The sequence below is a fragment of the Fringilla coelebs genome (genome assembly GCF_963513975.1).
Source record: "Fringilla coelebs genome assembly, chromosome: 7".
Taxonomy (NCBI): domain Eukaryota; kingdom Metazoa; phylum Chordata; class Aves; order Passeriformes; family Fringillidae; genus Fringilla; species Fringilla coelebs.
Window position 1 is genome coordinate 10,957,717 of NC_140035.1, and position 15,404 is coordinate 10,973,120.

General features: G+C 42.2%; 1 protein-coding gene across 1 annotated transcript in view; it reads left to right on the top strand.

The window, feature by feature from the left end:
• The window catches only part of SEMA5B (semaphorin 5B), a gene marked incomplete at both ends in the record, with an annotated part of 125,622 nt that overhangs the window by 17,353 nt on the left and 92,865 nt on the right, over positions 1–15,404 (top strand). Inside the window, one exon of the mRNA XM_084209151.1 lies at positions 11,692–11,737. Coding sequence (XP_084065277.1) covers positions 11,692–11,737 — 46 coding nt within the window. The remainder of the gene's footprint in view (positions 1–11,691; positions 11,738–15,404) is intronic.

Consider the following 15,404-nt stretch of genomic DNA (forward strand, 5'->3'; position numbering starts at 1 on the left):
TATGAGTCACATTTCATTAAGTATAAAAACACACATTTCAAAAATTCATAACCTTCATTTTGACTCACAGTTCGCATGTTTTGTTTTTGTTTTGGATATAGTGTTAGTGTTTTAATGTACTGTTTTTCTTCTGTGAATGAGTGATTGTTTTGAAATATTTGCTGCTTTTTTCAGTCCTTGAGCACAAGTGATCGCCATTTGAGCTTACTTTAATGGGAGGAAAAACTATAATGTAGACCTCATTATTGGTGAGAAAAAAATTGAAAATACAGTCACAGTGATTTCACCTGTCTGTTGGAAAAGCAGTGCTCTGCTGTGTCACCTGTGCTGTAGGCAGGGTGCCCAGGCCCCAGGGAGTGTGAGTTTTGTGGAGGAGGGACATAGTATAGCTGTGACATTCCACTTCCTCAAGGAGCCTTACTCCTTGAGACTGTCTCATTGCTGGCTGGGCACAGACAGAAGCCAGTAAAAAAGTGAAAGACCCTGCTTGGAAGCAGGCCAAAAATCATACTTCACAAGAGCTCCCTGGTGAGGACAACATAAAAGGTGTGAAGGAGGGTGGTTGAGACACCGTGTGACAATCTGGCACAACAGCAAGCTGAAGGGAAACAGCTTGGACAACAGGAGGATGGCACCCAAACAAATGACTGTACAGAGAGTGGCTGAGAAGTCCTAAGGGAAACATTTGACTTTTCCCAGAAGGAAACTACAGGGGTGTGAGCTCGGGGCCGTAGCCTGATGAGGCTGCGGATGTGAGAGGCCAGGCTACAAGATTCAGCCATTCACAGTGAGTGGAGGTATTCCTGAGGAAAACCAGCCAGAAAGCATCATGGCCAGAAGCCCTCACTGTTCTGCCTGCCAAGAGGGCTGTCAGCTCCATCAGGAGATGGGAAAGGATCATCCCTTGGGCTGTCACACAGGGACGTGCAGCTCAGGAGCCATTGTCACAACTGGCTGTTACCAGCAAGAGCCCAGAGGTAGAGAGTAGGGAGCAAAAGCTGCATCAGGGACTCAGAACTGGCAAGTAAAGGGCACGTCATTATGGACTGCCAGACTTCTCAGCAATAAATGTAAAACTACTTAGCTGCAGGTGATACAAGTCTTGATGCTGGACAGAGGTGATTTTCATACTTGGTTTAGAGTGATCTGAATGTGCCTGTTGCTGCCAAGTAGAGAGGTGCAAGGGAGGAGATATCACAGAGTCATAGAAAGGCTTGGGTTAGTAGGGACCTTAAAGATCATCTAGTTTCAGCCTTCCCACCATGGACAAATATGGCACCCATTAGGTCAGGTTTCTCAGGGCCCCACTAAAGCTGGTCTTGAACACTTCCAGGGATGGAGCATCAATATGGTTGGTTTGGGGAGCAGGGAAGGTGCTGTATGAATTTTCAAGCATTGTTTTAGGGGAAGCAGCCTCGGCACACCCTTTTCTGACTATTATGCTTCTCACTGTATAAAAGCATTAAAAAAGGTCTGGATCATGCAGGCTTAGGAGCTGAAGGCTGTGTAGAATGACTGATGTCCCAAAAGAGTTCCTTCAAGTTGCAGCTTGCAGAAATATGGCAAATTGTAAATATACTCTAGGACCCTCAGCCAGAAGGTTTGGCACTCTGATTTTATTGAAAGTCTCTGGTACATGATTGTTTAGTCTGTCAGGTACCAGGTTACATGCAGATTTGTGACCAAACATAGGCTCTTTCCTGCCTGTTTGGCAGAATGCTCCAGAGCACTGCAGTAAAATGCTCAAAACCTGTGCCTGCCAGAAAATATCACTCTTACCCTTGGGCACATTCAATCCTGTCCACATCTGAGCTGCCACTAAACCCTTAAATCTCCGTAGATAATGTCTAGGCAAAAAATATTTTGCAAACCAGGAAATTCAATGGCAGCAGTTGGGTCTGAGTAGTTCCACAGATCTACAGAGTATAAAATCTGTCAGCAATACTTTCTATTCCTAAATGATCAGGGCCCCTCACCAACATTTGTTCTCACAGGGCTTCAGTGAGGCAAGAAAACACTAATAATTTCACACTACAGATGAGAGTCCAAGGCCAAGAGGGATTAAGAGCCACCCTTCCCCGTGGAAAGCCTGTGGTATTGTGACATATGAATATGTAGCATATCTGAAAAGTAGTGCAGTACAGCATCTAACACAGCTACTCCTGCAGTGAGACTGCACTTTCTGAAGATACCACTCAAGGTCTGCACAACCTCAGTCTGCGCTTGACTAATGTGGACAGAACCAAAGTTCTTCTCTGGGCTCAGAAAATCCATGGCAGAGGTAATTTGGACCCTTTACTCCTGTATTTCTACTTGGTACTTTAATCACTTGCTCTTAGCCATGGTGCTCCAAAGAAGATGTTCGTGAAAGCCTGTGAGTCCCGTGCACTTGCACTGGGAGAGCGTGGCTTCAGCATGGCCAGAAAAGTCAAGTCTCATATAGCACAGAGAGACTCTAATGCAAACAGGTCAGCACTGGGCACAACTACAGGGCACAGCCAACAGTTATCCACAGGCTTGTCCTGAAACAGCCAGGAGTGGTGTGCCGTTTGTCCCTGTTAGCATCTGACTGCAGGATTTTTCTCAGTACGCTCTTTTTTGCAGTGTCTTAGGCCAGCTTTACCCCCTGCTAAGTCACATTGAGCTGAGAAATTACCTTGCCAGTAGAGGCATTAATGAGGACATGAGCAAGCAAAGAGCATGACAATTTTTTTTATTATATCCAGATTATAGGTGGGCAGCTGAAAGTGCTAGTGCATGAAGTGGAGAGAAACAAATGCCTTCCTTCTCACTGTGATTTTTCCTATCAGACAAAAGAATGCTCTAATTAAAGTTGCATCCTTTTATCATAGACTGGAGAGGGGCAGATAACATAGTGATGTGAGGGGGGAAAAAACCCCAAATCAGTCTCTGAAATTAACAGAAATTTTCAAAGGACCACTTCTTTTTTATGACATTGCTTGATCTGTGACGTAAAGAATGTGGTGAAGGTGAGAAAGCTGTCATTAGACACTGCAGCTAGTTAAATCCATAATTGGGGTGCACGGTTGCTTTACAAAGGGAACAAAAGTGTGATTTAAAGTGCAGGTTTTAACCTCCTTGGTTGAGCCTGGGATAGTTCAAAGGGAGATTTTCCTCTCTGATGTTCTGGCAGGTGAGGTCAGCTCAGCCCTTGTATAAATTGTGGAGGGTGAAGCCTCACTGGGGTGTCTTTTTTTTCCTATAGGGTTTGCTTTCCTCTGCTGGTCTGCAGTGGGTGTAAATTTGGCATACCCTAAATCTATGCTGTTCCTGACTTATATCCCTTAGAGAGGAGGGGAAAAGGTGTGGAAAGGATGAAGGACTGTTTTTGTAATTATGGGATTCTGGGAGGTTTAAAGCCTGGCCCAAATTTTGTTCAAAGTGGATTTTGTTTTTTCCTTAGTTAAAATTTGTGCATTTTTTCAAGCAAATAATATGAATTTTTGTTAACTCAAAGTAAATAAATCAAGTAAAATGCTATACTGCAACACTGTCAGGTTGTTGCAAGGGATCAATGTGCAGCTGTAGGAGGGCAAAGGGGCAGTTTTGCATGTTAATATTGTACATGGAGAAGAGGGTGAGGCAGTGGCAGTCTCTGGTCTGTCATCTTTGTCAGCAGGGAAAACTGCTGGTCCTTCAAATTGCCTGCAAGGCAGCACCACCCACCTCTCTGCAAGTGACCTCAGCATTGCTGTGGGGCTGAGCACTTCCACAGCCAGTGCCTGCAGAGCCGGTGCTGTGTGAAAGGCAATCTTTGTGCAGCACAGACTGATAGGAAGCATCTTTACACAGCAAATTGCAGGCCTCACTAGAAAAATATCTCATATTCCAGATAAAATGAAAATTGGTGATACCCTATCACGAAAGCAGCCACCCATAAGAGGCTCACTTGCTTTAGTAACACACTGAGAATAATTAAGTTTGAAGATTGTATTTCTGAGAATGGGATGGGTGCAAACACAAGGTCAGGATACTTTGGCAAAAGCCTGGGAGTCTTGGACAGGATGTGTTTTACAGCATCACAGAATGGGGCTGCAGAGCAATTTTCCTCTGCATTGCTGAGAATACTTTCTCATGTTCTGGTTAAGGTAGAGATATGTCAGTTTTGTATGGCACAGCTCACTACAGCGGTTTGCATGCCACTTTACATCCAGATGTTTAGGTGCTAAGCCTAGTGTTTATACCTGTGCCACTGCAAAGGTATAAAAACCCAGCAAAGAGAAGGGATTGTTGGGCAATAACTTAATCTCACCAGCCAAGTCTATCTGTATTTACATACAAGTCATGTTGAATACATCCAGAGAACCTAGGATGTTTATCAGTCTAAGTAGCCAGGTGGGGAGGCTGCCAGGGGAGATTTGAACAATAATCAGTGCATCAGAAGAAGAGGAATTTTATGTTGTGACTTACTGAAATGGTGGGCAAATAGGAGAGCAAAGGTCTCTGGGTGTCTTGGGGCCATATCAAGGTGCTGTAAGTGTTCTCTGTCTGCAGCTGGGTGAGAGAGGAAGAGAGGAGCTGTCAGCCACATGTCAAAAAAGACTTGAGGTGGCATGCGGGATAATATGTGATGGTCTGAGAGATGGAGTCACTCTTCCAGAAAAATAAGAACAAACCTACACATGCGCTTTGAAAATTTCTCTCAGTTCTCTGAGGTTTTAAAGAAACTCATCTAGTGAAAAGAGGGAATAAAATATGGCAAAACAAAACAAAAAAAGGAAATTGACCTCATTTGATAAATATATTCAAACAATATTACAAAAAAATCCCAATCCTCATTCTTTGAAGTGTCTCAGGAGCATAGCAAATACTATAATCCCCAAGAATATGGAATAACTTTGCAGTGAGGCTTTGTCTTTCCTGCCCTGGGGAAAGAGAAGGACCAGAGACATTAGAGCCAGCTCGCTGTTCCCTTTGCAAGCTGATGGAAGAGGGGACAAGGCTGTGAAACCAAAGGCCAATCCCCTTTCTGCTTCTCCTTTCCCCAGCAGCATCCATCTATCTAGATTTCTGCATATTGGCATAGCCCAAGTGTGCCTCAGCTTTGCTGTTGTCCTGCCTGTTCTGCAGCTGTGTCTGCCTCTTTTGACTCTTCCTAGAATTGGCCCTGAATATACAGCATCTAGAGGAGCATAGCTGTGCCATGTGCCCTGTGCCATTAAAGCTGATGGTAGTTCTCCACTGAATGCAATATAGAGGAATTTCATCCTTGTTTCCACAGAGAAGTACTAACTGGGCTTCAGTGCAACACAGAAATAGTAGCTGAGCTCCTGGCTTGCTTTGGAAGCTGTTTAATACAAATGATATGCTGCCTGCATAAGGATCCTCTTCTAAGAGGTTGTTTCTGTAGCTCCAGCTGAATTCATAACCGAGAAAAGTTGCATTGGGAAAAGCAATGCTTCATACAGCAACTGCATCATATTACTGTCTGCCATTTAGGATGGTTCTCCGTTGTACATCTATTGATTTTTGAGGAAGAATGATGTATTGGACAAGTTTTTCTTCAATAGAAACAAAATTACTGGTGAATAAGGATCCAGCTTGTAGGGTAGCTGCTGGTCGTCCACTTTTCTCCAGCAAGTGTTTGCCAGGAGCTTCAAATGAACCACTGGGGTAACATCTGCAAACAGATTGTCACATCACACTCTGGACCAGGCATGTAATTAACTCCTTCTGAAAGCAAACGCCAGAATCATCCTTCAGGAGCTGGGTTTCTTGGTATGGTTGGCTAGTTCCGAAATGTGGATAACCATCTGAAAAGTTCAGCCACAGCTGGACCTGAGTACAGGCACTGTGCGTTAATCTAGCATGAGATTTGGTAGCTGGGAGCCCTGGGGTCTGATCTCGATTCCATCACTGCCTTGCTGTGTGCTTTGGAGAAGGTCATTTAACCTTTCTCTGGCTCATTTTCTCCATTAGTGTAAGGGGGGCAATGATACTAACCAGCTCCTTGGGAGTCGTGAAGCATGACTAAGCTGTGTTTGTCATGTAGTGTGGAAGTACAAAGTATATCTAAGGCCTCCAGGAGCAAAGATAGGAAGAGCTGACAGGAGTTGCTGGCTCCTAGCCTGAGGCTCAGCCTCAGCACGTGGCTTCCAAGAGTGCCAGAAGGGAGCATTAGTTGTCATATGCATAATTCTGTGTCTTGTTTCATATCGCCCAAAGGACCCCGTTCTGTTAACTGTTTTTCTTATTATCTACTCTGTGACAGTTGTGAGACCCTCTTGCAGACCTGGACCCTGACTGCAGCACAGTCCCACCCTGAGGAGGGGAAGTGAGAGGGAAATGCAGCTCTCTTCTTCCTGGCATCCAGTGATAGGGTGCGCTGGGATGGTTTGAAAGAGTGACAGAGAAGGTTTGGACCGGACATTAGGAGGAATATCTCTACTGAAATAGTGTATTTTATTTTATTTTATTTTATTTTCACAAAAAAACACTTCTCAGAGTACCGTGGGCCTATCTGAGGCTCCAGTTCCTCACCCTGGCTGTGTTGCATGACGGGAGCAGTGCAATATTAGTCCCCAAAAGGGACAGTAACAACAACAACAACAACAACAATAACAATTGACTTTGTTTCAATTATTAAATAGTTCTTATCACAGCCTGTGGGTTTTACCTTTTCCCAATTCTCCTCCCAGTCCCACTGAGGAGGGTGGGAGTGAGCGAGTGGTTGCATGGTACTTCGTTGCTGGCTGGGGTTAAACCACAGCATTCTCTCAATGTGTATTTTCTATGCATGATCAAATATTATTATCAGCTTTTGTTGGCTTTGTTTCTACTTGCAGAGTAATTGCCTAAAAAGAGAGGGAGCTTAAGACAGCCTACCCTATAAGGAAGAAGGGGGGAACTTCTCACACCTACTATAGGGTGGAGGGAAGTAGCAAGAAATGAGCAGATGTAATGTAGTGATAGAGACTAGCTGAGTTAAGGCAGCATATTGTTGGTTTCTGTGTGCATGTCCAAGTCCTGAGAGGTTCTGGTGGTGGTCAGCATGTGGGCTGTCATGGCTTCAAATTTGATAGCAGGGGTTATTCTGAAATATAGAGAGGTTTTCTTACCGACTTGGTGTGTGAGGAGTTAGAAAATGTGAACAAGCCTCACTCATTTAAATAGCAAAACACAATCTGAAGCTAGGATAGCCTTTTATTTATGAAAGATCAGTCCATCAACTGCAGGGATGTTCCTCTTGATCTACCACAGCAGAACTGAAAAGCTGCTCTCTCTTAATTAGGAGGAAGCACCTTTTAATCAGTCACAGCACAGTCACAGCACAGTACAGTGCTGACAGACGTGGTGCCTGAAAAGAGGCACTGAGAAGGAGGCCTGACTGAATGACTGAAGCATGCTGCAGTGCTGAAGGTTTCAGAGCTCCTAAGACAAAGGGTCTCTGGTGTTGTTCAGGCTTTCCAATAGAAAGGCTTAAATTTGTTCTGTATCTCTATTGCTCAGTGGTATCATAGCCAAAGTGCTCTGCCTTCAAAGGAAATTGTTTCAAGGCCAGGCACTGTGTGAACAAGTGCATGTGCACCATGTTACAAAGTTCACCCAAGATGTTATTGGCTACATGAAATAAATACTTAATTAGCAGATTTTACTTGGAACTGTCATGGCAAACAGATTTAAGTGGGTATGTTCTTCCACACCGTTTCCTGAATCACATCTCAGCTGCTCTCTTGCTGCTCTGGTATGTGTATTTTGTGGTACCAGGCGCAGTGAGCACTTAATCATTTTACAAGCAGCCAAATACAAATTATGAAGCTAATTAACAAATACTTTCATTTAAAGGATTTCTGCTGCAGCTTAACTCTGTTCATATGCACACAGGATAGAGCTCCCAGTTAAGAAAGTAATTCAGCCTCTACTCATGAGTGTAAATGACACTTCAGCACAGGTTTACATGCTGTGCCCCAACTTTGGGTGTGAGTTATTCTCCTAACTAGGGCATAAACTAATGGTCCAGGAGATCTTCTCCTGGTTTTGCTGCTGTGATGTTGGCTAAATTGCTCGATCTGTGCTTTGAATTTAAATGACAGTGATGTATCTTTTTCTCTCTTCTCTATATATCCAGATGGCAAATTCTTTAAGCCTAGGTTAAATAGAGCAGTAGAGACTTCACAGAAGCTAACTTTGTATATCTGAGCTGGGGAATAGTAACCCACTGCAATCAGAGGTGACAGAGAGGATCTGCCCTCAGGTTGTTTGAACAGGTATTGGCTGGGAATCAATCTCCAGAGGATCCATCATCAACCCACTCTGTGTCTTAGTGCAACAAAACCACAGCCTTGCCTGAAACTTCAGGGCATTACTGTTTAACATGGGCATTTTCAGAGAGGCACTGATGTTTATGAAAAATAAGGTTAGTTGTAATAATAATTAGTAGTTTGAGGCATAATGTCATTTGCCCCAGAGTATTCAGAGGAGTGTAGTCACTTGCTCTGGAGATGGCTGAAATGCAGCCAAATCTGGGGTAAAACAAAGCTTGAGTTTAATACTGTGAAGTTGTGTGACCTTTTAGGACAGTAATTAAGAAGGTTGTCCTATCCCTCCAAATTTATGCCCCAGCTTTTCACAGAGAACCAGGAGGATATTAGAATATCCTGGCTGCACCAGGCACTTGCTCTTCTGGCCTAGTCTAGTGGGTTCAGTTTAGGAGAGAAAGGAATTAACCAGCATTCACTTACAAGAGAAGATGGAAAGGAAAGAAAAAGACAGAAAAAAAGACCAAGAAGGTACCTCATGCATTCATGTGGAGATTTCAGTGTTCTTATATACTTCTTAATCATACTCCTTCAGCTGCTCTAAATTATAGTTCAGCAAGGTATTAAACAGACATAACTTCAAACACAAGCAGAAAAAAAGGACACAAATGGGGCAATTCTAGATACACTAAACCATGCCTGTCAGTCAGAGATCTTGCTCATTCTTGGACTGAAATTGCAGTTAAAATGTAATTCATAAAAATGGCACTGTCTGATTCAGCAGATGTTTTCCTTTGGCATTTTACTCCTGGTACAGCTTTACAGAACAAGTATGGTTAAAAGAGCATGTTATTAATTAAGGATTAGTCAGTTTTAGCTAGGCAGGTCAGCTGGAGTCAGGAGGTGTCTGATAGCCTGGTTTGCCTACAGGTGTTTGTATCACTGCTGGTAAGATATGAGAAGGATCAAACAAACAAAAAAGAAACTGCCAGTGCCTGTACAGACACCAGGTGAGGCAAGCTGATAAAAAACATGGGGAAGCCCTCCTTTCTGTAAGAAAGCCCCAAGGTCAGACTTAGAGAGCTAAGGTTAGTATAAAGCTTTTGGAAGATCATTGTTCTATTCACATTAGCACTATGTTCCTGCCTGGTTCAGGTCTCAGCCACCCAAGTGGCTTTGTCCGGGTGCTACACAGCAGTCACTGAGAGAACAGACTGGCTTTATTGAAATGGACACTATCCCTGTCTGCATCTGTTTTGGCTGAGTGGAATGAAAATTGTGTCCTTTGGATATGTCTCTTTCATTAAAGATATTTTGGTTGAATTTGCTCTGCAGTGCTTTCAGGAAAGAAAAGAAAAAAAACCCCTAATATTAAAACTTATTACCTAGTCAAACTGTCCAGCTTTTTGCAAGCCTAGGACAAGGAGCTGAAATCTGCATTATAAGACTTTCAAAATCAATGCATTTAAATAGCATGCTTAACAACAGGAGAGAAACTTCAAGTCCCTAGTTATGAGAACTTTTTTCCTGAGGGTGTTGTAAGATTGGAGGCCTTTCCCAGCAGAAGGCTTATTCCATGATATCTCATGTCCTGGAGTTGCATTAATATTTTGGTGTGAGTAGGTATGTGGTGTTCCAAGGGAGTGGTCAGATCTGTCACTGGATGAGAATGTAGCTTCATTTTGAAATTTTAGCTGTGTGTAGCTTAGTGCTTCTGGTCTGCTGCATGCACCTTTATCTAAGTCTGAGGCTCATGCTAAAGAGTTCACAATTTTTTGGGGGAAAGTATGTAACCCTTTGAGACAGGATAGGGTTTCAGACTGTACAAAAGAACTGCTGGATCTTCAGTGACAGAACTAGGAGAAAGGATGGAGATTTCCTCTGTGTCTGTACACTTCTCTGTGTACTTACAGGAGGTATAATAATCACTGATACATTTTCTTCAGACACTGCTATTGGGTCTCATCTTCTCTGGGTAACGAGTTCCAGTACAGAACACAATAGTGCAAGTCAAGAGCAAGTCAGAAAATTTGGTATCAAGAGTTCAACTTCCCAAGTTCCCCATCATCCTTGTCCCCATCCTTCTTTATTAACAGTCAGCAGCATTTGAGAGCTTTTGATTTATTTATAGAACTGGGACAAGTACACAGGCAACTCTTTGCTTATGACTGAGATGGTACATAAGTGATACATAACAGAAGAAGGAAAAATTGCTCAAGCCTCGTTGTGGTCGTTGTGACCGATATGAATCTCTCACTATCGAAGTTTGAATTATTTATTTAGCCTGGTCAGGGTGTGCTGCTGTACTGACCCTACAGAAGGCTCTTCAGAAGAGTCCTTAGGACCTTCTTAGGTCCTTTTAGGACCTTTTCATCACTGTAGGATCTTTCCTCCAGGGTAACTAGGTCTGAAACTTGCATTTTCACTCGGTGCGGGAATGTCTGTATACTGGCATTTCTAGAGCAGATGAACCTATATCATCAAAGCTGCACTTTCTACCACTTAAACAGAGCTACTTCCAGAAGTGTGGTTCAGTTCACCTTGTATGACATAAAAGTGTGTTCTCTGGAAGATTGTGGTGTCAGTGATGTTGGAAAAGGATTACAGCTCTTTAGACCTTGTGATAGATGGTATCCAAAAATATGAAGTTAGATGTGGCCAAAAGCCTCAAGCACACAATCCAGTCTGTATGTCTTAATATGTCAGTTGATTCCTGGTAACTGCATTGTCTTAGCAAGCAAAAATGTGAGCTAAATCCTGTTAACTAAGCCTTATCTATAGATGTTTATGCAAATATGTGTTGCCTTCTATTTGTAATGGAATATGAACATTCAGAAGGGTGACAGGAGCTCAGCTGATATGTGGTATCTCATGCTACAGTGACTTCTGTCAGGAATTCCCTTGCTTTGCCTGTGAAGAGACAATGACAGGAGGATTGGGAATATCTGCAGTCACTGCCTTGATTTCCCTGCTGATTTTCTGTGCAGAGAGATTCCACTGAGAAGTATCTGCTCTCTTCTCTTCCACGAAGTCCTGAATGGGAATTCCCACAAGCACTGGCTTGGGGGAGCATAGTAGGAAGTCAGCTCTGCTCCAGCTGGCTCCTGTCCAATCCCAGTTTTCTCAGAATTCAGTGAAAAACATGACTGCAGCCCATACGGACCTCAACTAAAGCCTGCTGAGAGTTTGCAAATGGCCCTTTGTGGCTGGGATTTCATTGTGGTTCTTCAGTATGGATTCTGGAATATTTAATGCTAGGACCTGCTCAGAACTTTGTTACCAGGTTCATTTAAATACTGATGAACAAGTCTATGAAGAGGCATATAACTGCTTTTGTATTCTGTGGAGAGGACTCCAGGAAAACCTTTTATTTGTAGACATGAATGACTAAAATCTCTTACTTGCTTTAATAATTTTTCTCTTCCTTCCTTGGTAGCCTAATAGTTTGTAATTTTTCTGCTTGTTCATGCAGGAACTACCTCTTCAGACTTAGTCTACACAACGTTTCTCTTATTCAGGTATGTTCACTTTTTACTCTCTTATTTTATTTGACTTGTTAATGAAAGTTCTGTAATATTTGATGTACGTTTTCAGAAGCCTATATAGTGTAAATTTGCCCAAAGTGGTGCACCAGAGAGAAGACAGAGTCAGAACAAATGCTTAGTCCCACTCCAGTGATAATGCTGGGGGAAGGGTTCTGCTACACTTGCCCACTTGGATGGCGCTGTCTGGTTTTGATTCTCAAGTATTTGGGTGGTAATGGTGTCTGCCAAAAATTTGGCATCTTAAGGAAGAAAGCATGTAGTGTGACTGATACGGGCTTAAACAAAACAATCAGTAGAAATCCTTGGCTTTCTTTAAAGATGTCAGGAACATTCTTGAGAAGGTTTTACTATTCTCATCCATCTTCATTTTAGCCCTTGCAGGCCTTTGTGAACACGGATTGTTGAGGAGCTGTGTTTTGCTAAATGCATTACTAAAACCATGATTGGACTTGCAAGCATTCAAGAGGCAAAAGGGGTTGAAAAATGTGTGTTACCATTGCCTTTACCAAGGTAAAGCAGCTGAAGTTTGAAAGCACTTGAAAATATCCAGCATTATTAGGACTTTACTTTCACTGCACTGAATCTGGAATTGAAGGATACAGCAAAATTTGTTAATGAAAACACCAGCTGCTTATCTTTAAATAAATTAACACTTTTGCTCTGGGATATTTACCATCTTCTATAGTTGCTGGATCACCAAAGAAGCATTCAGCATTTTTTCAGACAGACTGAGAGGCCTTGCTCCTGTACCTGACCACACAAAGAAGCCATTAGAGTAGTATTGCCAGCCATTCTGATGTGCACAAGCCTTTTGCTGTTAGTAAGAGTTACAAGTATAGCTGGAGAGAAGAAAAGATGTTTAATGGTTGTAAAATGCATTGAATCTTCCTTTAAAAGGAAAACAAAGTCCAGAGTTACCAATGACAACAATAAAGAGTTAGAGAAGCTGCTACTCCCATTTGGCAGTGCCTTCCTTCCCTTTTGCAGAGCTGTATTAGCATGGCTGGAAGCTTTCCAGTTTGCACACAGGAGAGGAAAGTTCATAGTCATGAGAGGTGTCCTACCTTCTGCAACCGCTGTTATCACACTGCCTGACACAGCCTCTGCTGCTTGTCAGGGATCCCCTTCCACAAAACCCAATTGTGAATCTCCCTCACACACTTTTGAAGCCAGGCTTGGCCCTCTTCAGTGCAGTGAGTTTCCTTTTCTACACTGCAAAACATGGGAAGTCTCCTTCTATGGCACTGGAGGCTGCTGTGGGATCTCCGGTTAACATAATGAGCTTAGTTCGCTCCTGCTTTCTGGGTGTATCCGGTTACTTTGCCAAGACTTTTTGCATGACAAAGAGAGCATGGAATTATGTTGACACACGTGTTGGGAATGATGGAAGTGATTGTTTCCCAACCTAATGGTTGCCTAAGTAGCTGCTTGGCTTGACTCCATAAAGCTCATGATGCTTTTTAAAGGCACCACCTTCCCCTTCATCGTGCATCATTTTAAAGATCAGATCTGAAAGTGAGACAAGAAATGCAAGGAACTTGCATTTAGTTCTGTAGGGGTGAGAGTGCACTTCAAGAAATAATCACGTCAATTTGCATTTTGTATCTCCTCTTTGCTTGTAAATAAAATGCAGTGTGGATCTTTCCAGGCCTGAATTGGGATAGTTTTTCATCTCAAGATTGTATTCTGATTTATTTCTGCTCATGAAACCTCATTGTCATCCTGCCAGTGGTGCTAAACTGCTTCACAGTGCAGGTTTGTGCTGACAGGTATCTGCTCCCTTGCATTTGTACTTCCACAAAGTGAGGGCAGAAACATGAGGAGCAGGGTCTATGGAGAGAGACATCAGGATATGCTGGCTGTGGGACAAAGCCTGGCAGTGAGAGGAAAGTACCCCTCTAAGCATGGTTCGATGAAGTATAAAGCTGTTTTTTCCTAAGTGTTCTTGTGCTGTATCCTGAGGCTGCACAGTTCCTGTGGGAAAGAGGCATGCCACATGGTTTAGATAGGAAGTTACTGTCTTAGAATTGCAGTAAACTAAAAGACAACATTTAGTATTAACTGGGAAGTTGTTGATTAAGAACTGTGTAAAAAAGACAGCATGACCCTATAGAAGGATTTTGATTTCAGGGGAGTGAAGGAAGAGAGGTTGATTTTGGGATGTGTCAGTTATCGGGCCCCTTTATAATAACAGGTCAATTCTTTTTCTTTCTTATCTCTCATCTGCTCTACCATGTGCTGATGTTTCCTTCTCACTTAGAATTTCCTTTTGGTTCTGCTGAAATTATTTCTTCAAGGAACTAATCTTTTACATGAGAGCTAGTAGGTGGAGTGGAGGAAAAAACTGAAACAGAACAAGCTCATTTCCTGCTCCACAGAACCAAATGCCCCAACTTCTCAGAGATTTTTCCTCCTCCTCTGACAAGTGTTCCAGAAATTTCATTTGGAACCTGTGAAGCCTTTCCCCAAATGAGTTTTACTTGCATGAGAACTTTTGTGGTGGTCAATACTTTGTTGAAAAACATTTTTGGCTGATCTTCAATATGGCCCAGGTGTTTTGGGGATCATTTGTGATTTTGTCTACCTCTTTTACTTACCAAAATTGAAGCACCTTGTTAAAGAATTACTGAAGATCATCATCTTTAGGTGGGGTATCCAAAAGCACCTGTTAATACTGGAAACTTTGGCATGTAGCATTCAAATTCTTGCAGCAGTCAAAAAGCAGTTTTAAAATGGATACTCTTCCCTAAATCTTTAGCATCTCTTTTAAACAAAATCTGTGTTTCATGTCTGTCTTTAAATGATTGTCTTATATGTATTGTAAACTCTCATTACTAGACATTTTATAGAACACTTTTAAATGATGTGCACTTGGAGAGCATGCTGGTTAACTTAGGCATGGATCTGAAACAAGACTAGCTCCTAATCTGCAGCTTTCATGGTGAGGACATAGAAAAGTCAGTTTTATACTGGAGTTGGTAATTAATAGAGTAGGTGGGAGAGTAATTTTAAAAACATAAGCCTTTAAGCAAAATTTTAAAAATTCACAGTACTGATTGGGATTTCTTAGCAAGGAATGCTGTTCTGGGGTGTGTGTTAAAAGCAGGCTATTTGGCTGTCTTTCATAAATCACAGTACAGTGCCTACCCCCTGCTCACTGTGATTTTACCTGGATTCTTAGTTCGCAGTTAAACTGAGTAGGAAATTATTTTTGCAACCTTTTTGAGATACAAAGACTTCCAATCTTTTTGCACTTAGATGAAAACAACCCTCTGACATTTTTCTAAAATCTGAAGGAGAACGAGATAGACATGTGGTTAATTGGCATGCAAATACTCTGGGTCAAGTTATTTTCTGAAGCACCAAAATAGAACATTTACATGTGCATTTCTCTCATCTCAAATAATTGTTCTTGTTTGTTTGGGGCATCCTTTTTCCCCTTCCCCTTTCCCTTCCAATTTCCCTTTCCTTTTCATTTTCATTTTCCTTTCCTCTTCTTTTCCTTTCCTTTTCCCTTCTCTATGGATCTAAGGGGTCCTTCTGGACTCTCATCTGGTAAGTGTAATAGAAAATGTTGTAATTCCATAAAATATTTTGGTTTCAATTGTTTCTTTTAATGGAAGATCTCTTATAAAAAAGT